The sequence below is a fragment of the Lissotriton vulgaris genome, chromosome 1_2 (assembly GCF_964263255.1).
Source record: "Lissotriton vulgaris chromosome 1_2, aLisVul1.2, whole genome shotgun sequence".
Taxonomy (NCBI): domain Eukaryota; kingdom Metazoa; phylum Chordata; class Amphibia; order Caudata; family Salamandridae; genus Lissotriton; species Lissotriton vulgaris.
The window spans coordinates 187,745,535-187,773,002 of record NC_141686.1 but is presented as its reverse complement, the minus strand read 5'-3'; the positions used below and the strand labels follow the sequence as shown (position 1 = coordinate 187,773,002).

Genomic DNA, 27,468 nt, shown 5'->3' with positions numbered 1-27,468 from the left:
CTTTGAAATCTTCAACCACAATTAATTTTCTCGTGAGGATTAACAAAAGCTCTTGAGCACGACTGGTGCTAGATCCACATTGCTCACCACAGTCTGCTTTGACTGTGGCCTTCATTTAAATTACCACTGACACCAAGGGGGAGGTTCTTCATTTTGTTTGCTTGGTAGCAAAGGAAAGTTCCCCAGCAAGGATTCTCCAGACTATGGCCAGAACTAACAGAGCACAGCCTTTACTTTTATCTGCAGCTACACTACTCTCAATCTAAGGTGTGCAGACTAGAGGACAAAAATGTGTTGGCAGGGCCAAGGCATTGTGTTGTGACTCAAATGGCACTACATCATGGGCATGCTCAGGCACTTCCAGCTCTCCAGCAGAAACAAGCCTTAACATGAAGTGACTAAAAATGCATAAGACAAGGTACAGTGCAAAGCTAGTGCACTTCTGGGGGAACCTATCATGTATCACTCACTCAAGTTCCTTCAGGACGACTGGACTGAGAACTAGAGGACAATCTGCCATACCTTCCACCCATCAGGGCAACATGCTTGTATTTGCACTGCACTTAGTGACACCTGTCTCCTTGGAGCAAGAGAAGACCCTAGTTGCTGTAAGAAGTTAGTTTACAAATAGGATTCCATATTCTTGTTCTTTGATTTTATATATGGGATAGAATTGTGTGATGATAAAAATTATACTTTCTTCTAAAATAAAAGCACTGCTGGAAAATGTAATATTGGCTGATGTTCTTGGCTGTATAAAGCAGGCTTTTTTACCTGTTCCAATGCAGAGAGAGTTGCCTACAGGCCAACTCAATTAAAGTTCCACTTTTGTGTCATGCCCAGACACTACTACTGACATGCAAATGTCTAAACAGAGTGAGTGATCTGTGTATGCCGCAAGACTCCATGTTGCTTGTGTGAACATTTGAGGCCAGGTCTAGTGGTCCTCATAGGTAAATATGTATATTTATCCATTTTTGTTTGGGCATGTAGATTCGTGTCCTTGTCTTTCCTCATGATGTAGCATCCCCGGTAGTTGACCCTCATCTCCACATAGTGGGGATTAGGTTTTGTATGGCACAGAGTCTCTCCAGAGGTACCAATGCTTGTCAGACTCTTATGGGAACTGCAGTTGTTTTCATGTCAAATATCAATATTTTGGTCATGAATAGCAGAATGTGTAGCTACCGCTGCAGGAGAAGAGATACATTTGGATCTGAATTTGATGATGTTCAGGATAGGCATGACATATATTACTTACCACCATTTGTGTTTGAATGGTCATGGCTGTGGCCCGAATAATGATAGCAAACCAATGGAATCATTACTAAAATGCCAAAAGTTAACATGTGGCTACAACAAGGTAAATATATGTATTCAACTGAAAATAGAATATCTTGAAGATGAAAAAATCAGAGGAAAAGAAAAATAGAGAAATAAGTTCACTGATGACAGATGGCTAAGAAATATGAGTCGTTGAGCCTATCCTCCTTCCAGTATCACTCAATATGACTTATTAAAACTGCTCCAAGGAGACAGGTGTCACTAGGTAGACTCTTATGGGAACTGACTAGAATGTTTCAGGACCCCTCTGGCCAGCTACCACCAATGAAAAGGGCAGAGCCTTAGGTACAAGTAAAAAGGAGAATGCAGCGAGGTGGTCAGATAAACCTTTAACCTGGCCTCCGCCCCAAGACTCATATCAGTCATCACATGCATAAAGGGCCAGGCTAGAGGCTATCACTGCTGGCATCACCAGAACTGTCATTTCGAGCAGTCTAGGCTATAAGGCAAAGTCAAAGGGATCAAAGTCTCATTATGTCTCAAGGATAAGACAGCCTGGGATGAGAAGCCCCACTGTGTCGACTTGGGGGGAGTGCAGTCCACCTCGTTTGCACCCCCTGATGTCCTAAAGGACTCTGCTCTTAGAGAGAATGTTTCACTAGGTAGTGGGGATAGGAAACTACTCATTGTGTAGGGGTCACTCAGGGATAGGCACCCTGGTTTCAATCTTGCCTGAATGGGCTCCCACCTCAGAGGAAGATTGATGAGGGGGCATCCCTCAAATCAGCCACAGGTGGTCCAGCCATTTCCTCCACATCACATGATCCTCACCTGGAGCAGGGGTTGCCTCATTGACCAGATAAGTACAGTGTCAGGTAGGTTGTCATGTAGGTTATATTGTTGGATGTCGAACAAGACTCATTGCTCTGCAACCATTTTTCATGGGTCGCACCGGGTAGGCTGTTGGTAGTGTCCGGTGTCCTTTCCACTTCTCCAGCCGAACATCAAGCCGCATAGGACCGGCGAGTGGTATTTCCCTCTTCTCTACAATTGATGGGGAGTTTAGGGATGGCATGTGATGACAGGATGATAGAGGATTGCAAAGAACTTCTGGGAGTATCTCCAAAATGCGTCTGCCTTCTTGGCTTAACAGGGCACACCCATGCCGCAAGCATTTTAAACACTGTTCTTTTCTCATCTACTATGGTATATATATTAAGACATTTATTGTGTATTGTGCCATGCCTATGCAGTACAAACCATTTCAGAGCAAGGCAGACATGGATACTTGAATCACAACAATAACACATATTTCTATTTTATATTTTTCAAGGACCTATTACAAATACTACTGTCCAAAGTAGAATCATTCTTAGAGTAAACCATTAACAGCATTTACCCTATACGCAAACAAAAGAAAAATAGTATTCTTTGATGAAGGATTTTTTCTATTATAAAACAGCCACACTATCTGACATTAGGTATCAAATATCAAAACACCTTGTACATGTGTGTTTACCGTGTGAAGTGAAGTATGAATGATTATGAATGATTGTGTGTATGTTGGTGATATGAACTGTGGGAATATGGGCCATGTTTAGAAAAATTCTCTACTATACCCATTTTTTATTATATATTTATAACTGTTATTACTGAACACTTTTGTGCACATTCTAAAATGCCTAATGAAAATGAGAAAAAAATAAACTGTAATAATTTATAATAATTTTTTTTTTGATAAAATACCTTTTTCTATGTGTCTGTGAGATATCCCCCTGGGTTCAGAGTGATTTGTAATCTTTGGACCTATTTTAGGCCTCCATTATAATCTTCCAGGCAGGTTTCTTTCCTGTTTTGATACTTTGCTTTTCCCCATCTACCTGCCTTGTATCGATGTGGGGTCCCCCCTTCTTTTGAAATTAGGTATCAAATAAACACATACATGGATAATGTTCAGCATATATCCATATAGATATTTCAGCAGCTACACGTTATTTGGATTTTAGAAGGGAGGTTTATACCTTGAGGTTGTGTTGTCTCTGATAGTCCCACTTTAAGCAAATGTAGTGCTCTTACCATAGCTGTAAAGGCAAGAATGAATGAATAACTAGTTAGTTGTATAGAAATCTGCTCACCATCCTTCAAAAACCTAGTACCAACGTAGTCTTCATTGTTAAAGTTGTCAGGCTGGCCAGCACCAAATAGGTTAACATCCATTTTAGATCCATCAGTAAAAATGAAATTGCCTTCCTTCAAATAAAAAAAGCAAATTAATGTGATTGTCATAGATTAACATAGAATCAGTTAAAATGCAGTTGCTTGGAATAAAAGAAAATGCCACTGGGACCTAGTTATACCTGCTTGGATCCTAATAAGTGTGAAACCGGTCATGGGTTGCATGTGTTGGGGTTCAAGGAATACCTGGCCTGGCAGTAGGGGCTGGACTGTTCCCATGTGAGGGTATCAAGTCTGATTTGATTATGTGTGGGTCAAACTGGGGTGACACGGTGGAATAAAAACTCTGGATTGGGATGCGGCCTGAGCTACTGCCAGTGGCTGAGATTAATTCAAGCATGTTGTCCATCTCCTTGTTTTTGATGACTGTGTGAACGGAGCATACATGGTGTGAACAGATGGTGGCATGGTGTGAGTTGGCAGAAGCATGTGAATCTGTGAATCCACAATAACTCCGCTGCAGTTTTTTGGCCCTGGCCTGTTCTAGACATGCACATTTCACAAGGGTTCTGTGGCAAAATGTGCTCAGCAAATAAAATGGGCAGAGCAATTTAAATGCATAATTTGTTATTCTGAGAAATATGTATATGCATAGAAATTAAATCTCAGCCTGTAATCAGGGCATGAGTTTCAATTATGTCAAAAAGTGGATGTGGAAAATATGTCAGACATGCATACTGTTTGACTCTGATCGGCAGTCACTTACCTCGAATGAGTCATGTGCACCGATCCAGTATGCTTCTCCGTTGGACGGGTTGCTTGGTTTACCCATCAATGTATACACAAAATCATTTTCCTCAGTGGAATGGATAGAGGCCAGGTGAGAATTGATGGCAAGGCATGCTGCCTTAAAATTAAAATAAACAAAGTATTTCTTTTATGTATTAACTTGTTTCTTGTCAGTTTTATTGAGGATGAGCCTGGTCCCACATAATGTAAGAATGTTTTACAAAGATCAATGAAATGATAATACTAATGTATCATTCTATCTATCCATCCATCCATCCATCTATCTATCTATCTATCTATCTATCTATCTATCTATCTATCTATCTATCTATCTATCTATCTATCTATCTATCTATCTATCTATCTATCTATCTATCTATCTATCTATCTATCTATCTATCTATCTATCTATCTATCTATCTATCTATCTATCTATCTATCTATCAGTCTATCAGTCTATCAGTCTATCAGTCTATCAGTCTAGATAGATAGATAGATAGATAGATAGATAGATAGATAGATAGATAGATAGATAGATAGATAGATAGATAGATAGATAGATAGATAGATAGATAGATAGATAGATAGATAGATAGATAGATACAGTTACTGAAATGAACCTAACAACAATTGTACTATGCCAGTTAAAGTTCAGTACACTGACCATAACTGGGGCCCTGGCCTGTACTGCTTATGAGCTCACATACTGCATCACTCATGCATCAGTCATGGCATTTTAAATAGCAACATTATTGCTGATATCAATAGTGTTCTCATTTCATCTTAACATAATTGCTTTAAAGAACATTATTTGCAAATTATTTTACAGTTTTGCTTTTGATGTAGCTAATAATAGAAAATGTACAGACCTATTCATACATATTATCAGATTAATAATACACTGTGTTTTGGGATGGAAAAGTTATGTACATAATGAGAGACATGCACCCTTGCACTGAGTGCCACAGCAGCAGATATATCTGCATACTTGAACCAGTTTTTAGTCAAGGGTTAACATAGAACATTCATCTGTGCTATGACCTAGGACTGTCTCAAAGATTGTATTGTTACACCGAGAGGAGCGCCCAAGGCATTTTCCTTGAAATGGTATAGGGCTACTGCCCTGGCCAAGAGTTAAGTAGCACGTGTTCACTAGTGGCAGTATAGCAATGCTAGGTCTGGTGTCAGCTAGCACAGTTTGATTTTACTAAAATGATGTAAATAAGATATTTAAATATAGGGGTTTTCATCTGGCCCTCATCATCCATTCATAAATTATTGTGTCATTTACATTTATCTTCTAGCCACTAAAGTAAACAGGATAAGGCAACGGGGTCAGCAAACTTCAGCCATTCTCTAACTTCACTGTGAGCAAAGGCATTCTTCTCCTCCACAAGAAACCCATCCACACCCAATGTAGTCCCGTTTAGTGCATGGGGATACTGTGAGAAATTGAGTTGTTGGTTGACTAGGGTGTGAGTCCTGGTCAAACAACCGCCACAATCCCTTGCAGGGTGAACCACAAAAATTCATTAAAATAACCTGTGCTTAATCCTGGGTAGATTGGCCTAAGAAGCAGTCAGGCGAAACTTATAAGCAATCTATATACAGCACGCAGATAATGATAAAGTGAAAACACAACACAAGTAAGATCCCACACCAATGTAGAACAATTATTTGACACCCAAACAATAAAAAGCCAATCAGTAGAACAGTAGTTATTAATTTTTTTAATTTTTTTGTGAAAACTAACGCAAAAAAATAAGCAAAGCTCCAACCGAGGACATCTCGTTGCACAGGATCGAGTGAAAGTCAAAAAACATGACCAACCGCGATTGACCACAGTTCGGATACAAGAAATGGATTGTGCCTGATTAGTTTACCTTTGGACTTAGAAGAAATTTTGAGAAGAATGTTCAGAGAAGGTAAGGTTCAGCGAGGCAAGGCTGCAGCTGGTGCCCAAGGAAGGAGTGTAATCGACAGGAGCCTTGGGCCAAACCTTTGGTGAAAAGTTCTACATTCGGACTTAGTCTCTTTTCTGAAAGTCAAAAATCTTCAGCAGGACGAGACAGAGGGCTATAGTCAAATGTAACTCCAAAAGGCCATAGACTACTTTGGTGAAGGACTGCTGAAAAGGATTTGCTTCTGCGGAGAAGGAAAAAGCTGGAAAAGCCACAAAGTCAATCCAGTCATCAATACACCTCTGACGGATAGGCAAGCAGGTTAGTCCCAGTTTCCTTCTGGTTCTCAGTGACATTTTTGGCTTGGCGGGTGTTTTGCTTGTTTTGGGAGTCGGATCTCTACTCACATTTAGTATTGCAAGCAAGGGTCCTGAACTGTTGGGACCCCACTTGGGGGTTTAGGCCTCACTCAGGCTAGGTCCAGCGGCGGGTTCAAGATGGTGGGAGCCTTTTGTGTCCCTGTTGCTTTAAACAAGTCACGTTGGTAGTTCTGATTTAGGTGAAGATGCATGGCTGGCATTAGAGGGTTCAAGGCAGGCTCTAAGCAGAAAAGCAGTCCTTGCAGATACAGCAAAGCAGTCTTGCAAAATGCACAGCAGGTCACAGCAGCAGGTAGTCCTCTGAGAGTCCTGCTGGTGCTGGAGAGAACTGAAAAGTGGGTTTGAAGGTACCATATGTATACCATGGTGACTTTCCTCTGGGTAGGTAGGAGAAGCTTCTGACTACCCCTCCCCTGACTCCAAGCGGGCTGCAGTCCTAATCTGTAGGTAATAGGCCCTTTGTGTGAAGACAGAGCACCCACTATACAGTTGCAAGTGGGCGGTGCTCAGCTCTGACCCCCATACTGCCAGCAGTTGCCCGAATCAGGTAGACCAAATCCATCTATTGTGTGACTGTCTAGGAAGAATTCTCAAAGTCTAACTATTAGTTTCATCCAGTCATGTGGTTTGAGACAGGCTGCGGGCACAAAGGGCTAATCCCAAATAACCCTTGACTGTAGGGAACCCAATGCTAATGGGCCTCAGGGGTGAGCTGGCCTCTAGTCACAAACGTTTTAACCACAACTGAGCCAGCCGATAATTTATTTCACCTACTGCTACACCTCACATCAGACTATTTCTGCACATACACAAAAATGTGATGCATGTCCTCACACACCAGCAGGTGTCATGCTTCATCATAGGACTCGCCACGCTCTTCAAAACCTGGTTTGATGAATCGCGGGCCTACACCTGAAGGTCAGGGAGGAATTTGTTACTAGGATGCACCTTTGACATTGGTAGATTAAGAACCAATGCCAGACTGACATCTATGGTAACACAGAACACCACCTGGTATTAAAAACCAGCATGAGGAAAAGGGAAATTAGTACCCCATCATCACTCACACCATCAGCATGTTTCTGTCTGATGGCTCATGCAAGTCAGTGGCATTCTTCAGGATGGAAACATGAGACCCCTGTGTACACTTCTATCAGTATAGTGCTTACTTTTGTCCACCTTCTCAAATCCTAGGCCCATAGGTATCGGAAATACAATAATAATATTCAATTTGTACTATCAAATTTGGCATAAACTAACCTGCAAGGGTAGGTAAGCAAAGAAAATACAGCAAACAACATCAGCTTGCAGCAATCACAAGTCATGTGTAAGTGACACTGCACTCGTGTAAATTATATTAACGTAGATCTTATCAAGAGGCCAGCTCACAATCTCTTACCCTGATTTAGGGTCTTCTTGGCCCCAAGGAGGAAGGGCTCAAGAACCCCTGTAGTCACACACTAATTAGATAAGGGAGGGGTCAAGTTAAACACCTGGACTGAGTCCAACCTAAGTCAGCAGAGTATGCCCAGACGTGGGTCCCATGCTCACCTTTCCACTGGATTCTAGCTAGCCTTGCTGACGAGGGGTGTTACCCCTCAAACCGGTCCCAGGATGCCTGTGTCCGGGGATGACCTGGATTGGCAGTTGTCTGTTCACATGAGTCACAGGGTCAAGACTGATTTTCGCACGTCCCAGGCTCCCTCGCGGCAGCCAACCACCACCAACGCTGCACACACGTGCCCGGAGGGGCTTTTAAAAGTCACAGAGGGCTCCTGCAGCGTGGGAGGTGGCGGGCATTCACCAGTACCACCACACGGGCAGTATACGGAGGGGAACAGGACAGGAGCACACATCCCTGGCTCCCTCGAGGCAACCCCGCCACCAACGCTGCACACACCTACCCAAAGGTACTTTTAAAAGAGACAGAGGGCTCCCGCAGCGCGGGACGTGGCGGTCATGCCCGGGTCCGGCTGCACAATTCCTCTAAGCTTGGACTCCCAGACTATTTGCACTAAGGTTAGTCTTGTTTGTGTTATTTCCTCATTTTAGATAATCCGGATTGCACTGACTTTCACTTAAGATCGCCTTCGTGTAGTGGGGGCCTCTGACCAAATTGTTCACCCAAGGCCACCTGAGACAGGATCCCTTTTTTAATATTCTTGAAGAGAAGGGTAAGCAGGGCTAAAATATCTGCTACAAGTCCTTCGTAAAGGCGCATTGAAAATCATGGGAAAACCAACTGGTGAGGGTAAATCTCAATTCTAATCCCCCCTAAACGCAACACCCCGCAACCAAACTTCCACTGACAGTATGCTCTACAGGGCAATAGGTGTAGTGGCAACAGAAATCGAATGAACAGAAAGACGTTATCGCTAGTCACAGAACTTGGTGTACCTCTCCCCAATGTCCTAAAGTCACTTAGTCCCAAAGTGTTCATGGAACATACTCGCCCTGTTCTACCACAAACAATAAACGTAAGACAACAGGAAACACTGGGTCCAGACGCAAGAAAACCCCCACAGAACCCCTGGGGCCTGATGATCTGAGCACAATGGAGATGGGGTCCTCTCTGCAGGAAGGCCTGGCACTGCCACCATTGGTTCATATCCTGGTCAAGGACATGTAGGCCCAAAAGAGGGCCATTGTAAAGGACAAACTGAACTTCCTCCTGGAAAGGGTAGATGAGCTTGTGTCTTTGGTCGAAACCTGAGAGGTTAAGATTGAGGCTTTTGTAAGGGAGAATGATCATCCTAGATATCTAGGTTTACATCAAGATCCTCCCATTTCCACGATAGAGCATTTAACACCAAGTGCTAGGCCTCTTAACACTATACAAAACCATATCAGGCACGAGGGAGGGCATAAACAGCGGAGTCATGTAGCTAGGCCAAGGATTAACGATTCACCTGACAAACCGGAACAAACAAAGGACCAAACGACAGGAAGAGATAGTAGGACCCACACAGCAAGGTCCCAGGTACATGAACATCTCAGACAAGGGACAAATCCTAAAGCCGGAGTAAATTCAGCTCAATGTTTGGGAAGTGTCGAAGTTGGCCCAGACATGCCATCTATTAACCTCCCACTACCCTCAACCCCATATGTAATAATTTGAACTGGGTTCCAGGGCTGAATAAGGGATCCAGGGAATCTCATTTAGCACTTAAAAACAAATGTATTTTTTGGTTGGCCAGCCATCGAAGTTTTTCCTATAAAGACTCAGATGATATACTCATGACCCGCATTGTGGGATGGGCACGCTGGAGGCTGAAAAATGTTACATAGGACTGTGTTGTGATCAATCTAGGTTGTCAAAGATAGTCCAAACAATCTTAGAGGGGAACCATACAATGGGAGAGGGCGGGTACAGGGTATTTTGCTCTGGGTTATTTCTATCCACCCAGCACTGTACTGGTATGTAAAAGCCAGGATGGTCCTGAGAGGTGGGGTGGGAACAGATCAAGCGTCAACCCATTCGGGGTATAAACTACCCTAACCCATTTTTCAATAATCTGCCACTCTCAAAAAGATTTGATTCACTGGAGATGGTGGATTGACCCGTGTTTAGAGGGTTCCCAAATGGGAATTGCGTCATAATAGGGGAAAACAGGAGGGGCATACTGTTGTAGTGGTTAATTCCCCTCTTCTTTCTTCACATCACTGCTCTCTCTGTTCAGCCTGCATGACAGTAGATTAATGTATGATGTCATGGAATGTTGGTGTGTGGACTAGTGGAGAGCGTCAGTTGGAGGATGAGAGGCTGAGCAGAGGGAGACTGCTCCTGGTGGGGCTGTACATCTTATACATCTTTACCTCTATCCTATTTACCATCCTACCTTCATCTTCTACAACTGTAACTGAAACTAATAAAGGAACTACCTGGAACTACCACTCGGCCTACTCCTTGGACTATTTATTTACAACATTTTGGCGACGTTTGGACTCTTGAACCTACTTATACCTTCTACAAGGAACATTGAAACTTCTACTAAAAGATCTGCAACGTACGTATTACAAACTCTAAGCATTTACATGAATATTTACGTACTTTCTAATGGAACTGGCAGCTTCAGCCCCACCAGTGGCCTTTCACACCGGCCAGCCTTAATCAACCCTGCCAGATTCTATCTGCTTCTAATTGCTCTGGGATTACATGTATCTTTCCATTTTAAAAGAAAAGATTGTTTTCTTCTTCTTTGCCATCAGAGAAAGGCTAATTAGTGCTTTAATAGAGGCAGTTTCAAATCAAAAGCAGCAAGTTCCTGTAACAAGTTAAGATTATTCCTTTTCTTTGGCAGTGAGGGTACCTACTTGTCTATGCTGATACAAAGACGTTTCCTGTTTTGCCTTACAAATGACTCGTGTCAAGTGAAATTTTCATTTTCTCAGAGGAGCCGGTTTTATGTAGATATGCGTTTATTGAGTGACTTGGCAATCATAACGCTTTTTACCTCTTCAAATCTGCAGGCCAACTGCCTTCTCCTTGCCAGCATTTCCGTTGGTCAGGAGCTCCTGTCTCCTCCGCTGCCTCTGTGTACTGGTGACGCAATGGAACCTTGCTATTGGGTTCTCTCTCGTGAATGTCACGTCATCACGGCTATTTGTTTCCTTGGTGCTGCCGTGAGCCATCCTGACCTACGTGATATACGTGCAAGCTATTGTTACCATGGCAACGCTTGTCAACGCTTGCTAACGTGGCGGAAGGTTCCCTTTCTGTTGCGCATCATGTAGTTTGTGGTAGAGGCTGTGCGCACTCAACGAGCGAGCATACATGGATTTAATTTTCACCCTTTCGAGTTTTGGGAATTGCTGTGAGCTCCAGTGCCTGCAGATTGTCATGAAGATCGAGCGCCCTTCTTGTCAGCTAAGTTCTGTTTCCAGCTAAGTTCTGTTTCTTGCCTCAGCGCCTGCAGATTGTCATGAAGATCGAGCGCCCTTCTTGTCAGCTAAGTTCTGTTTCCAGCTAAGTTCTGTTTCTTGCCTCAGCGCCTGCAAGTTTTAGCCAAGAGCACGTGTGGAAAATGTTCCACAGACGGAGACTTCTTCATAATTACGTTGCAGTTCATGTCTTCCTGAGAACTGTTCCCTCTCCTTGGATTTGTGTGAAGATGTTTTTTAAATACAAGGAGTTACTTCTTCGTTTTGTCTGTGTGGAGTCAATGAAAAGATAGAGACTCAGGTACGCTTAGTAGATTATTTATTATCAAGACGGAGCGCCGGGAATACACTTCTGCTCTGCTCTAATGGTAGGCGCCAATGGTTACAACGGCCGCCATCCGTTAACGCCTGACGTATTTCCTGTCCCGCCTAGCGGAACGCTGACGCGCTGACGCAAGTGCGTCACCACATATCTCCCCCCTTTACACAGCAAAATTTAAATTTTAAAGTTCTTACTTCCAGTTCATGTCAAAGTCTTTGAATCTCTCTGGTGTCTTCACTTCTCTTCCCCTTCTGGTTCTCACCTTCGTCAAACCCTCTCTGCACTCCTGTTCCTCGCTCTCTCTGATCAGTGTACCACTCTTGTCCTTCATGTCCTTGCTCCCTTCTCCGTTACTTTCTCTTCCTGATTCTCCTTTCTCTCCTGCTCCGTTGCTCTCCTCTGCCATCTCCTGCTGTCCTACTTCTACTTCCACGTCCATTCCTCTGTCACTTTCATCTCTTCCACTGCATTCGACATTTTCCATACCCTCCACCACGTCACTTTCCACTTTTACACTCCTGCTGCACTTTGCCATCCTGTCCTGTGACCAAACCCTTCCGTCACTTAGCAAGGCAGACCTGTCGTACGGTTCCAAGACTTGCAAAGGCGACGAAAACTTGCTCTCACCCTTTTTCTTATGGACTGCCAGTTTAACTCTAACCCAGTCCCCCTTGTCCAGTTCCGCTTCCTTCACTTTGTGGTTCTTGTTGAAGTGATTAGTGTACATTTCTTGAGCTCTTTCTAGGTTTCGTTTTACAATCGCCGGGGACCACTTACTTTGTATCACCAGCTTCCTCCATGCCAGATTGTCCTTGGTGAACGCTTCTCTCCCTCGCAATACTTTGAACGGGCTGTACCCGGTGCTCCCCGGGGTGATCCTGTACGCCCATACCCTCTTCTCCAGTTCCTTCTCCCAATCCAACCCGTCGTTGATGGCCGCCTGGATGGTTCCCATTATGACGCGGTTGAACCGCTCCACTTGGCCATTTCCTGCTGGGTGGTATATGGGTGGATGTTTAACTACAATTCCATTCCTTTCAGTGAAGGATGTCCATCTCGTTGATGTGAACTGAGGACCGTTATCACTCACGATGATCCTGGGTATGCCTTCTCTCAGGAATATGGACTGTAAGAAGTTCACCACCGCCTCAGTGTCCATGGTTTCTTTTACTTCAACCTCGGGCCATTTGGAATACTTGTCCACCAACGCCACCACGTACTTCTGAACCCCTGCTTTGTTCTGGACTGGCCCCAAGATGTCTACTGACAGCACTTCCCACGGGCCGTCCGGTATGGGAAACTTCCCCAGGGGTGGTCTGATCATGGTTTGGGATTTGTCTGCCTTCGCACAGGATTCACATTTCCTCACGTGCCTTTCGATTTGCATGTCCACCGCTGGCCACCAGTAAGCCTGTCTGGCTAGGGCTTTGGTCTTTGTGATGCCCTGGTGTCCTTCATGCAGCAACCCCATCAGACGTTCCAATATTCCTTCCGGTGGTATGACTTTGTCTCCTCTCAGGAGAAAGATGGAGTCTTCCGCCAAGGACAGCTCATCCCTGACTTCCCAATATCTAAGGAGTTCCTCTTTTAGGTGCCTCTTCTCCGGCCATCCGTGGACAATGTATCCTTTAATGGCTTCTAATTCCTCATCCTCTTTGTACGCCTCCTCCCAGTCTTGTCGACTTATCGCCTTCTCTGTCTCCTGGATGGTGGCCACCACATATCCTGCCCATTCCCGATCTTCGAGGTCACTCCTCACTTCCATGGCAGCTGCCCTGCTGAGAAAATCAGCGACTTTGTTTTGTGGCCCGGGAATGTGTTCTACGTCATAGAGAAAGTCTAAGAGACGCAGGGTCATCTTTGCGATTCTAGGCGTGGCGTGTGCATGGCCGCTCGATGTTAACACCCGGACCAGAGGCTTGTGATCCGTTTTGACTAGGAACCTTGCTCCCCACAGATACTGACGGAATTTCTCCATGGCCCATTCCATCGCCAGCATCTCCTTCTCTACCACGCTGAACTTCTCTTCGTTGGGGGCCAGAGACCTGGATGCGAAGCTGACTGTGTGCACGTCTCCATTGCTCGAGCGCTGCGTTAGGACTGCTCCCAGCCCTCGGTCGCTCGCGTCAGTCGTGAGAATTGTCTCTGCCTGTGGATCGAAGCCTTTGAGCGGGATGGCAGTGCCCATTTCCTTCTTTAAGTTGTCGAATTCACTTTGTTCCGCTTGTCCCCACCGGAATCCGTTCCTTTCCTTGAGTAGTTGTCGTAGGTGGTGTGTTTTTGAGGCGAATTGTGGCACAAACTTGCTATAATATTCGGCCATTCCGAGGAATGACCTAACATCCTCCTTTTTGCTCGGGGTGGGTGCGTCTTGAATAGCCTTCATGTTGGTCGTTTTGGGTCTGATGCCTTCTTCACTTATTTCGTGCCCTAAGTAAGTGACTGTTCTCACTCCCAATCTGCACTTTGACCACTCTGCTGTCAATCCGTTGTCTTGTAAGATCCTAAAGACTTTGTGGAGCTTTTCGTTATGGTCGTGCATGGACTTCCCCATCACCAATATGTCATCCTGAAAGAATTGGACGTCGACCACTCCTCTCAACAGTTTATGCATCATTTTTTGAAAGACTGCCGCCGCCGAGGCTAGGCCGAATGGCATTCTTAGGAACTCGTAGCAGCCAAATGGCGTGATGAAGGACGTGAGGTGTGTGCAGGACGGGTGAAGCTTTACTTGATGGTACGCAGACGACAGATCCACTGTGGAGAACCACTTGATGTTCTTTGTCTTGGATAACATCTCGTTTATGCGTGGCAGGGGGAACTTGTCCACTAGTATGTTCTTATTCAGTTCTCTCAGGTCCACGCATAATCTGACCTTGCCATTTGGTTTGTGGGCCACTACCAAGGGGGAAAGCCACTCCGCACTTTCTATGGCCCTGATCACACCTTCCTTCTCAAGCCTGTCCAATTCCTGCTGCACCGCTTCTCTGCTTCTGAACGGGATGTTTCTTACTTTGTGTATCACTGGCAGTGCGCCTTCTTTCAGTCTGATCAAATGTTTGTATTTCGCCAACTCCCCTATCTGTCCGTTAAACACCCTCGGGTACGCTCTCCTCCACGACTCTACGTCATCACTTTTTTCTACGTCCATCAGGAGAATCTTCTCGATGCCCCCCGGATTCAACTGGATCCCTAGGGCTCCCAGGTCTCTCCAGCTCAGCACTGAGGGGCCTTTCTCCGCCACATACAGCTTGCATAACGCTTGTCTGTCTCTGAATTCAAATGACAAAGGGCAGTACCCTAACATTGGGATCTTCTGCCCCGTGTACGTGACTGGGCGCAGGTCCATGGGACGCAGCTTCTCACCGTGTGTGGAGGCGAACTTGTCTTCCCATACCTTCCTCTGAATGATCGAGATGGGTGCACCGCTGTCCGCAATCATTTCTAATGGAATGCCTCCGATGTGCATGTCCAGCCTGGGTTTGTCGTTGCCTGAGTCGTCCATCTCCAACACTTGGACGTCGATGTACAGGATTTCTTCCTGGTCATCGGTGCTCTCTGAGTCAACAGTATCTTCTTGTTGTTCCCGGTCGACGAACTTCACCGTGGGCCCCTTGGGTTTCCGGCGGCAAACCTTCTCATAGTGGCCAAATATTCCGCAGAACGAGCACTTCGCTCGGAACGCTGGACACGTTTTGTCATTTCCTAAATGGTTACCACTCCCACATCTGTAGCAACTCGGGCGTCCACCCTTTGCTCCCCTCTGGTCGGTGTGATGCGTAGACTTCTGTTTCTTGCCGTCGAGTTTCTTCTGTGGTTCTTTTTGTTTCGGGCGGTCTCCTTTCTGATGAGCCGATATCTGACACACTGACGGTGCACTGCCTGAGTCTTTCTTGGCTGCTTGGGCACAGCGTTTCGAGATTTCAGCCTTTTTGACCATGGCCCAAATCTCCTTGAGTGGAGCATCGCCATTTACCCACAGTTTGTCTTGAACGTGGGAGCTTGAGGTATGCATTATGATTTGATCTCGGATGAGTTCGTCGTGTAGCGTGCCAAATTTGCACGAAATGGCGAGCTTCTGCAGGGCGACGACATATTCGTCAACTGACTCGCTGTTCTTCTGTTTCCTTTGGAAGAAATTGTAGCGGTCAATCGCGACACAGACTACTGGTCGGAAGTGCGCATCCACGTCGGCAATTGCATGGCTGAAAACGTCGTTGTCCGCTGCGTCTCTTTCTGCCTTCACGATGGTGTCGTAGACTCTTATTCCCTCCGGGCCCAGGTTGTGAAGCAAGATCTTCTTCCTGCGTTTGCTCGAGTAGGGAGCGCCTGCTTCCTCCTCTAAGGCGTCGAGGTAGTTGAGGAAGTAGCTCTTCCAGTCTTCCCATTGCCTCTCTGGTTCCCCTGGATTGGTCCAAAATGGCACCAGTTGCGTGAGGGACGACGAGTGCGCCGCCATTTTGTCTTCCCTGTGTCTGGAGGGATGAGCTGGGACCGGTTTCCCTTGGGGGCTGCCCGGAGCGTCGTGCTTGGTGGAATCCCCTTCTTCTGGGTCACTATCGCTGTCTGTTCGTAGTTGTGCGTCGGGAAAGGTGGGTGATGGTTGTGCCCCGGCCCCTTCTCCCGCCTGCACCAGCTCGTCGGGGCGAGTGTTCAAAGACTCTCCCTTGCTTTCAATCTGTTCCGCCAGTTTTCTCAACGGTCTATATCTCTTTGGGCTGTGAACCCCCTTCAGTCTCTTTTAATGCTTCCGTTGGCGCGGGCACCCTCAATGCGCCTGCTAGCTATCTCTAGTCTTCTTGGCGCCTGGCACCTCGTGTACTGCAGGCCTACCTCCGTTTCTGTGCAGTCTCGCGTGCCTCGCTGGGGTGTGCGCCGCTTGGAGTAGAGTGTTGGCCTCTGCCACGCTCCGTCTTGCAGGTTGACACGTGGGGTCGAGTCCGCCGCTGGGATGAGCGTCTCTCGACCTCGGTAGACGTCTGCTCGCCTCAGGGTTCTAGGTCAATCCCGTATCCTCGTCGCCATTGTGGAGTCAATGAAAAGATAGAGACTCAGGTACGCTTAGTAGATTATTTATTATCAAGACGGAGCGCCGGGAATACACTTCTGCTCTGCTCTAACGGTAGGCGCCAATGGTTACAACGGCCGCCTTCCGTTAACGCCTGACGTATTTCCTGTCCCGCCTAGCGGAACGCTGACGCGCTGACGCAAGTGCGTCACCACAGTCTGCCGGTTATTTGAACACTCCTTTGATTCCTGATTTCCAGTTTGGCACAGATAAGATTTTGCATTATTCTGGAACTTGCATTATTCGGCCTTTATTCTTTTTGATGTACACTGTGCGCCACCTTCTGGCATGTTTTGGGATCGTTTTTGCTTTTTTTTTTTGACAAACTGAGTACAATTCATGTTCCTTTTAATGTTATTTCATTGCACTGTTTTATCAATGCTTTTGCTTATGTGCTCAGTTTTATCAAATGTCTACTTTTACGTGACAAAGTTAAATTTGCAGTTTGGTGAGTGTATCTCATTGCTTGAATGTTTGGGTGAGTGTATCTCATTGCTGTAATGATATTATTTACGAGTTAGTGCGCATTTATACAGGTTCCTGTAATTAACATTTACGTGACAAAGTTAAATTGCAGTTTGGGTGAGTCTATCTCATTGCTTGAATGTTTGGGTGAGTGTATCTCATTACTTGATGCATTAATTTTACTTAGGTTACTGTTTCCCGGTATTTTAATTATGTGTGAGTGTATCCCATTATTTGTTATTTATGTGAGGTGTATTCTTTCATTGGTGTCTTCTTTGTTGAGTTCTAGTTGTCACGCATGCATTCTTATACATTCATTCTGGTTATGGTCCAGTCCAGTTTCAGCGCTGGTTCGCTGTTTACTCAACGGCTCTTGTTTATCCATCTTTCTTTTGTTGTCGTTGATTGGATCTTTGATGCATAGGCGAGCCTGAGACGTCAGGTTCACTTTGTTGTGCGTGTGCTTCTCTTCTTCTTTCTTGCTTGTGACGTATTGTTTCTTTCAGTGTGGGTATTTTCATGGCACAGCTCTTGTTTTGCCTTCCTTTGAGAGAAATGGGGATGGTGTGCGTGCCTTTAGGTTGCTTATATTTCAGTATGCATTCTTTGCTGTCATGTTATTTCTTTAATTACATTGCATTCTAAGTTATCGCATGATTTCATTGCACTTTTGCATTTTCATTATTACATTCCATTTCATCGTTTTGCATTATTGTAATATGTTCCATTTTTATTCATCGCATTATTGCATTTCATTATTACAATGTCTTTGTATTCTTTCTGTTTCTTTACTTCTTATTCTTCTATTTCCTTTTGTTGTGAAGAGAGAGGATATGTTGTAGTGGTTAATTCCCCTCTTCTTTCTTCACATCAATGCTCTCTCTGTTAAGCCTGCATGACAGTAGATTAATGTATCATATCATGGAATGTTGGTGTGTGGACTAGTGGAGAGCGTCAGTTGGAGGATGAGAGGCTGAGCAGAGGGAGACTGCTCCTGGTGGGGCTGTACATCTTATACATCTTTACTTCTATCCTATTTACCATCCTACCTTCATCTTCTACAACTGTAACTGAAACTAATAAAGGAACTACCTGGAACTACCACTCGGCCTACTCCTTGGATTATTTATTTACAACACATACTTGGTCGGGGGCTGATGACACTAGGGCAGGGACCAGGAGAACAGAAGGGGGTAGAGAGAAGAGCAGACAAAAAAAGGATGAAAGGTGCCTGCTAATACACTAACAACATCTGATCACCCCCTGGAACCCCATGCTCAGCCACAGTACAACAGTGTGTGACTGTAAACTACATAGAGAACACTGATGACCCCCTCACCATTAGTAACTGCTTACATTTAGCTAGGCCGAAGGCAATAAGCTCAACACTGGAAAACCTAAGAGCAAAACAGGGTGTACGCCTCCTAAACACTGAAGCTTGAAAGGGTTCACACAGGTTAAAATGTATTTCTTGGAACATAGCAGATCTCGCCTCAAAACCGGATATGGGGTTAATTAATTCACCAAAATGAGTTCTGCATGTTCCAGGAAACCTGGGCTAGGAATGAAACCCACAGCGAGGGCTATGCTACATTTAGCATAAACGCATCCAGTATGGGCAGGGGAAGGCTATCAGGGGGATTTTGTACCTGGGTTGGTTTGCACTTGGAATGTGTCGCCAAACAGATAGAGACATCATCCCGGGATTTTCTTTGTATTTTCTTAACCTTCCCCAGGAAGATCAGAGTCGCTTTGATTACAGTTTATTCCCGTCCAGTTCGCTTTGGCGCAGAGTCGAAAACCCTTGAACAACAAACACTCTTTCTTCCATCAATACCTGAAAATGTTTGAGTTATAATGGGTGGGGATTTTAATTGTCAGTATGAACCACTGAATGTATGGACTACTGAAGATCTAAGTGATGAAGACATTCACTGTGCTATACCAGTGCCAGACATCCTCCCCAGCCCGTACATGGTCCTCTCTAGTGTTGCAAATGAATACTCTTACATTTAAACATTCTTTGAGGGCTTGTAATGGACACACTAAATCAGATACACCAGGGAATAATAACTTGTATGCACCAGGGAAAACATCTATCATTGATTACATCCTGGTAGACACTAAATCATGGCACAGTATGCTAGATTTTAATATTGAGCTCGTATCGATAGTGACCACAATGTTTTTATACTAGAGGTAATTTCACCCTGTGATACGAATGAATCGGTAGTATCAACACCAGTAGATCACAGGCTAAAACTGAGCAAGTGCAGGAGGACAATGCGCTTGAGGCGATTTTTGCCAATCTGAAGCAAAGTTAGCTCTAGTATATCAAACATCTTTTCTATTTCTTTTAACAGCAGAACATTTAACTGGGGCTGATGAGATTCCAAACTCCCTTTCCGTAAATCAAATAACCATCAAATAGTCTAGCCAATATAGTCATCACAATCAAAAGAATGAAAAGGGGTGGAAATTCAAGTCAGATATGATTGCTGTACTAAAAAAAAATTATAGGCCCTTGATCAGAGAGAAAAGGGTGCTACATACTAAAGGCATTCACAAGCAAAAAAAGATTGGTAAATGAGAAATGGGAAACATTGAACAAAGCCCCAACTTTCTGGAATATAATGAACTCTGGATCTCAGGAATCCAAAAGCGCAAAAGAACCCAACATAGCTGAGAGTGAATGGATGGTACATTTTGAAATCACTATGGGGTCGATTCCAATCCGGTAAAATCCCCCACGATTCGCTGTACGGAGCATTTTTCCCGTATGATTCGTACACCTACCACGTCCTCGTACGTACAATGAAGTACAATCCTACCACAAAGCATATCTACATATGAATCGTACCAAACACCATACGACACAAAAATACATACGATTCATATCCGGTTCACGCAGTACGCGCCGTCCATACGTAAACAGCCAGCAGTTTCCTGCCCAGCAAGTACGATCTGTGTTGACGACACTCCGTACGACCCTTCTGCTACAGGAGTTGAAAACAGCCATAAAAGCAGAGTCCGGCCCGAACCGCACTCCGGTACGCGACAGACATGCCATGAACCCCCTCGGCCGTGTCATCCCAGTCCTGTATGCCTACGACCTGGTGCATAGAAATTGACGATGGCACATACGGTGAGTACCACATACCTCGATAGCCGAAGTGTACTTGTACAGTGCATAACACGCTGCGTACAGCTTCATATTTACAACAAGGGGTGGTGAGGGACAGAGTCTCTGAATTAAGCAGAAAGCTCTCACCCAGTCAAGAGATCAGGGCTAGATCCAACACCGTTTTTTAGCTCACTGCACCATCCCAGTTTCAGAACCTGGCTGTATGCAAATTAGTCTGTTCCTGTCCCAGTGCATGATGGGAACAGGGCAAACCAAACTACAAAAGCCAATTCTTACACTGGGAAGGAAACAAGCTCCCGGGGACCGGTTTCTGGCATTACAGCCGTCTTCGGCCCGGTTTGCTTGAATCCTGATGGTGCAATGAGCAAGGGTCTCACATCTGAGAATACCCTTCCACGCTTAGGGTGGACAAAAATATTTACAACAAGGGGTGGTGAGGGACAGAGTCTCTGAATTAAGCAGAAAGCTCTCACCCAGTCAAGAGATCAGGGCTAGATCCAACACCGTTTTTTAGCTCACTGCACAATCCCAGTTTCAGAACCTGGCTGTATGCAAATTTGTCTGTTCCTGTCCCAGTGCATGATGGGAACAGGGCAAACCAAACTACAAAAGCCAATTCTTACACTGGGAAGGAAACAAGCTCCCGGGGACCGGTTTCTGGCATTACAGCCGTCTTCGGCCCGGTTTGCTTGAATCCTGATGGTGCAATGAGCAAGGGTCTCACATCTGAGAATACCCTTCCACGCTTAGGGTGGACAAAAATATTTACAACAAGGGGTGGTGAGGGACAGAGTCTCTGAATTAAGCAGAAAGCTCTCACCCAGTCAAGAGATCAGGGCTAGATCCAACACCGTTTTTTAGCTCACTGCACCATCCCAGTTTCAGAACCTGGCTGTATGCAAATTAGTCTGTTCCTGTCCCAGTGCATGATGGGAACAGGGCAAACCAAACTACAAAAGCCAATTCTTACACTGGGAAGGAAACAAGCTCCCGGGGACCGGTTTCTGGCATTACAGCCGTCTTCGGCCCGGTTTGCTTGAATCCTGATGGTGCAATGAGCAAGGGTCTCACATCTGAGAATACCCTTCCACGCTTAGGGTGGACAAAAATATTTACAACAAGGGGTGGTGAGGGACAGAGTCTCTGAATTAAGCAGAAAGCTCTCACCCAGTCAAGAGATCAGGGCTAGATCCAACACCCTTTTTTAGCTCACTGCACCATCCCAGTTTCAGAACCTGGTTGTATGCAAATTAGTCTGTTCCTGTCCCAGTGCATGATGGGAACAGGGCAAACCAAACTACAAAAGCCAATTCTTACACTGGGAAGGAAACAAGCTCCCGGGGACCGGTTTCTGGCATTACAGCCGTCTTCGGCCCGGTTTGCTTGAATCCTGATGGTGCAATGAGCAAGTGTACAGCTTCATTGCAGTAGTGACAAGAGCCGCACAGACGTCACTAATGTTGGGGTACGGTGCGTCACACGCTCGCGTACAGCATCATTGCAGTAGTGATAAGAGCCACACAGACGACATCAATGTAGGGGTACGGTGCGTCACACGCTCGAGTATGGCACCAGTGCAATAGTGACACAAGCCACACAGACGTCAATATTGTTGGGGTCCGGTGCGTAACATCTGAGTGTGTGGTGAATATGACTCCCAGCAGTGCCCAGACATAGGAGGGGTGGGTGCGCTTGGTAGGGGGGTTTGTTTCATGATTTACTTTGTAGCTCTCTTTAACGCAACGTTTTTAAGGGGTACGCGTGCGCTTCGTTGTGGGGGTGTTCGTTTTGTATTCAATAGTGCGGTTCGCTCATACGCAATGTTTTCCGTACAAATCACAGTTCAAACGCAACATTTTTTTCCCGGACGTATGGCGTACTTTGTGGGTCGTACGGCATGTTTACAAATTGTACGGTTCAATTCCCGGGTCAGTATTGTACGGAGCTTTGCTCGTTTTTTGTACGGTTAGGAGACATTCATACGTATATTTCGGAAATGAATTGTACTACGCGATTCGGACGGATTTGTATGATTCGTACGGAAACGGCTACGAATACGATTGGCCAGACGTTTTTATTTCCTGAATCGAAATCGAGCCCAATATGTTCGGAAAGGGGATGCAGATGCTTTAGTGGGAACCATTTCTATGCTACACGAGATGAATGCCCCACCTATTATGCTAAAAGAGACATCAGAGGCAGTAAAAAGGATTCTACATTCCAAGACCCCCCAGGCTGGACAAGGTCCCAGGTGATCTTTTTCGCTCTGAACCGCCATACGGGTCTCCTACTTGTGCTCCTTGTTCAATGCCATACTCTGTGGAATGGCGATACCTACTACCTGGGGTGGGGATAAAATCATACCTATTTTCAAAAAGGGATCACCACTTCTACCCTCATCCTACTGCCCAATTAGTTTAATTGACATAGGTAAAAAACTGTGTGCCTGCGTCCTTCTTGGACGGCTACAGAGCTGGATGGATGAGCACAAGGTGCTCAGCCCCCTCCAAGCTGGGTTTAGAGTCAATATTTCAACAATTGATCAAATCTTTAGGCTTCAATTGTTATATTGGAAGTGTATACTTTTAGAGGGTGGCAGCCTCTAACTGATTTTTGTGGACCTTAAGTGCCCATTTGATCTGGTCTTGAGGGGGAAATTGTGGGCACTCCTGTTGGATTTGGGCATCCCACCCTATCTTTGTCATTTGCTGGAATGCCTGCACCAAGGGAATTATGCCAAAATGATGTATTGAAAAAATGGCAACCTATCTGCTCCATTGCTGGTAGAAAGAGGCGTATGCCAAGGATGCTTTCTGGCCCGACACTCTTCGGTCTATTTATTAACACCTTGGGTGCTTGAGAGATTCCCCTCCTGTGCTGCATTCCCTGAATCCCCATTGTTCATGACGAGCTCAGCTCGTCATGAGTACAGCTCAACCGTGCCTCATGACGAGCTGAGCTTGTCATGAGCAGCGAAGGGGTTAATGGCTTAGTTGAGTCACTAACTACAGAACTAGAGATTGACGCCCATAAACTCGCAAACCGCAAAATCCCAGCGATGATGTTCACAGACGATACCCTCCTATTCAAATCCCCCATGGGAATCCAGAAGGCTCTTAACAATTTTAGTTCTTTCTGTAGAAACCGAGGCTTGGAGATCAACTTACAGAAAACTAAATGTATGGTCTTTAATGCTAGTACTCGTTCTAATCCCTGTTTAGATGGAAAACTTCTAGAGAGGGTCTCCATCTTTGAATATCTTGGCATTATGCCCACTGAAATACTAGATTGTGGAGAGCATATTCAGAGAGCAAGCCTAAAGCTAGAACACTCCATGGGGGGCTAACTAAGGTATATAGGAGCTGCTCCCAAAACCCCCTAGCCCGGCAGTTGAAATCATGCAAAGTACAGGCCATGGGTGCTGCTTTGTATGGTGCTGAAATCTGGGGCCATTGTCTTCTGGGATCTTTGGTAGACACTGAGAACTCTTTTGCTAGGCAACTTCTTGGTCTTCCCCCAGCTCTCCTCTTTTACCACTCAGAATGGATCTGGGAATTAGACCAATATCTGATGCAGCTGCCCATAGACCTCTTTTATTCTGACGCGGTCTGTGAAACACCCCTGAACTATCAGTCGATAGAGAAGAGCTGGCTGAAGTGTTGAGGCTCCAGGAAGCGGGCAAACTCGCCTGGCTGGTACATTTTAGGAATATCTATGCTGCAATGGGGAGAGGTAATCTGTGGGCGAACACAGAGGAAACCTGCCTTGCCACCCCAGGAATACCCTAGTGGAGAGCTACAGGGAACAAAAACAAATTCAGGCCACGGGGTATCCCTCAGTTGGTCGTTTAACAATTAAGTTTCTACAAGTAAAAGATCAATACAGTTTAGGACAAGTCTTGGATGACATATATCCATTTCTGGCCCAAAAAATTATATCTCCAGTTCAGACAACGGGTGCAACCATTGTGCTCATTCACTAGTAAATGGGCAGACACATCTGATTAGGTTTGCCCAACTTGTAGCAATATAGAGGAGACACACATTCATGTCGTTTTTATTTGCTAAAGTCATAAAAATGCATGGGAGCGCTGGCTCCACCAGATATGCAGAAATTTAGGAGTAAGTCACTGTAGAGAGGAATTCAGGTAATTGAAATATGATACACATACACCTATTGTTTTCTCTGTCTCACGTTTTTTATTTTCAATGTGGTGTGTTCGTAGTGCCATTTTAAAGTTATCTCCTTAGCGTGGGCCAACATTCTGTATCACACTTTTCATAAGGGTCCCAGTTTCTAGTTCCCCATTGGTATCCTTTCAAATTGTAAGCAACCATTTTATAGTTGTTCTAAGAAAACTTTTTAACTACATTGTTCAAAATAGATATTGACCACTGCTGCTTTGCACGGCTGTCTGTTGTTGCTACGGTGGATTATGGCCAAGCTCCGCCTACAAATGGGCCCTTTATGAATTTAATATTCCAGATAATGTATTAACCTCCAAGATTGCCCATAGCATGTACAAGCACTTTAATACTTTGGAGTTTTTCTACAGGCTGTACAACCACTTTATGAACATTGAGGGCCTGCGGCCTGAGGAAGGAGGAAAATGGAGCTATTATCATCTAGAATGCATAAGCACTTCATTAACGTCTCACTCAAACAATAATGTGGGGCTGTGATGCAAGTCAGAAAACCTAGAGATGGCAAAGGATTCTGATCATGATACATGTTTTTATTTTTCTGGTTGGTGTTTAATTGTCATGACAACTCTATGAATGGAATGTTACCTTTTTAGCCCTCTTTTTAACTAAATGTAATGTTGTTTATTTGTACTTCAATATCCATTGTTGGCCGAAATAAACCTTATTGATGATGATGATTGGCATATAGCTGAGTCTGAACTGGGGTGGCAAAGAGAGCAAAAGAATGATAATGGATTCAACCCAGATCTGTGACTGGGGGTGAGTGTCTGAAAAGTCTCAGTGCTCCATCCATCACCTCCTTGTGTTTGCCTTTTAGACAACTACATGAATAATATCTGTGCAGTGAATGTTATCCCTTGTACTGAATGTTCAATGTGTCATGATAGGGTACCTATGAAGAGAGAAAGAGAGGAAGAGTGAGATACAAGAAAGATAGAAAGAGAGAAACAGTGTGGGAGAGAGGATGAGAGAGAAAGAGTGAAAGAGAGAGAGGAGAGAGAGTGAAAGAGAAAGTGAGAAAGGAAGACAGAAAGAAAGAGTAAGACAGAGAGGAAGACAGAGAAAGAGAGCAAGAGTGAGAGAGAGAGACTGACAGACAGACACGGAAGAGAGAAAGAGAGAAACAGTGTGAGAGAGAAGAGAGAGAAAGAGAATGAAAGAGAGGATGAGAGAGAGAGAAAAAGAGCGGGAGACAGAGTAAGAGAGAGGGAGAGAGAGAGAGAGAGGAAGAAAGAAAGAGTGAGATAGAAGGAAGAAAGAAAGAAAGAAACAGTGTGAGAGAGAGGAAGAGAGAGAGAGGAAGTGAGAGAAAGAAAGAATGAGAGAGAGAGAGAGAGAGGGGAAGAGACAGAGAAAGAGAAAAAGTGTGGGAGAGAGAGAAAGGAATAGATGGAGAGGGAGTGTTGACACTGGAGAAAATCTTCGCAGCTCATCTTTCCGCCACTGACATGTGTCCAACAACATGCCGGGACATACTGGACCCTCAAGTTTAGTTATCTGAATGATAGTATAGAATTAGTAATTGCAGAGTATATACAACTGCACACGCGTAATTCTTTTTCGTTTCGGCACTGCACACCCAGGCTGCTGCATCCCTTCCACTTCCACAGCCCAGTGGTTTCTAACAGCTGCTGCGCACCCAGGGCCATATTACTGCCCAGAGGTGTGTAACAGTTGCTGGGCACCTAGGCTGCTGCACCCCATGCACTCCCACTATGCATAGCCGACTGCCTGCTGCTTTGCATCCAGGCTGCTGCACCGCATCCACTCCCACTGGCCGGAGGTGAGTGCCCGTTGCAGCGCACCCAGGGCCATATTATCAAGAACAGCGATAACATTATCGCTGCTTTAGCGGCAGCAAACTGCCGCTAAATCGGCGATAAGTGCCTTGATAACATGCCCTTGTGAATTCTCATAGAAGCCCAGGTTTGATGTCCTTCACACCAAAACCTGGGCTTCTATGGGAATTCTCAAGGGCATATTATCAAGGCACTTATCACCGCTTTAGCTGCAGTTTCCTGCTGCTAAAGCGGTGATAATGTTATCGCCGTTCTTGATATTATGGTCCCCAGTCTGCTATAGCCCATACACTTGCACTGCCCAGAGGTGTTTAACAGTTGCTGGGCACCTAGGCTGCTGCACCTCATGCATTCCCACTATGTGTAGCTGACTGCCTGCTGCTGTGCATCCAGGCTGCTGCACCACATCAACTCCCACTGGCCGGAGGTGAGTGCCCGCTGCTGCGCAAACAAGCCTATCTGCTCACCTTCCACCACCGGCGTATGTGGAAGAGAGTCCACCACATGCCGAAACAACCTCCTCAGTCGTTGCATACACACGCTCAATGGAGCTCACAATTCAGGGTGTTGATTGCCAGGATGGCCACGCATAATCACAGGTTCTACATGTGTTCAGCTCTGGTGGTGTTGGGGGGATGTCAATTTGTGAATCAGAACCTGTTAGATAAAAGCAAGATAATATTGTGCGTCATGTGTCCATGAAAGGAGAGAGGAAGAGTGAGAGCTAGAGAGAGAGAGCGAGTGAGAGAGTGACACCGTAGAACATCTTTGCAGCTCACCTTTGAGTCACTGGTGTGTCTTCAACCACGTGCAGGGACATAGTGCACCCTCAAGCTCCACATCTGAGCAATAGTACAGAATTAGTAATTGTAGGAAAGACCAGTATGCAGGAATGAAAAGTCAGAGATGGTAATTCTCTTGATGTGAGTGAATCCTCAGAACATGTTTTGTAAGCAGCAAGTATAAATCAAGAATGACTGAACGCCTATTAACTTCTACCTCCCAACCTTCTCACATTCAAAACATAACATTCCCAAAGCGACGCGAGGCAGCC

At 45.2% G+C, this 27,468-nt stretch overlaps 1 protein-coding gene across 1 annotated transcript in view; it reads right to left on the bottom strand.

Moving 5' to 3' along the window:
- The window catches only part of LOC147734872 (alpha-N-acetylgalactosamine-specific lectin-like), a 231,780-nt gene that overhangs the window by 5,313 nt on the left and 198,999 nt on the right, over window positions 1-27,468 (bottom strand). The window contains exons 3-4 of the mRNA XM_086952518.1: window positions 4,226-4,366; window positions 3,420-3,534 (exon numbers count right to left, since the gene is read on the bottom strand). Of these exons, the coding sequence (XP_086808644.1) occupies window positions 3,420-3,534; window positions 4,226-4,366 (256 nt within the window). The remainder of the gene's footprint in view (window positions 1-3,419; window positions 3,535-4,225; window positions 4,367-27,468) is intronic.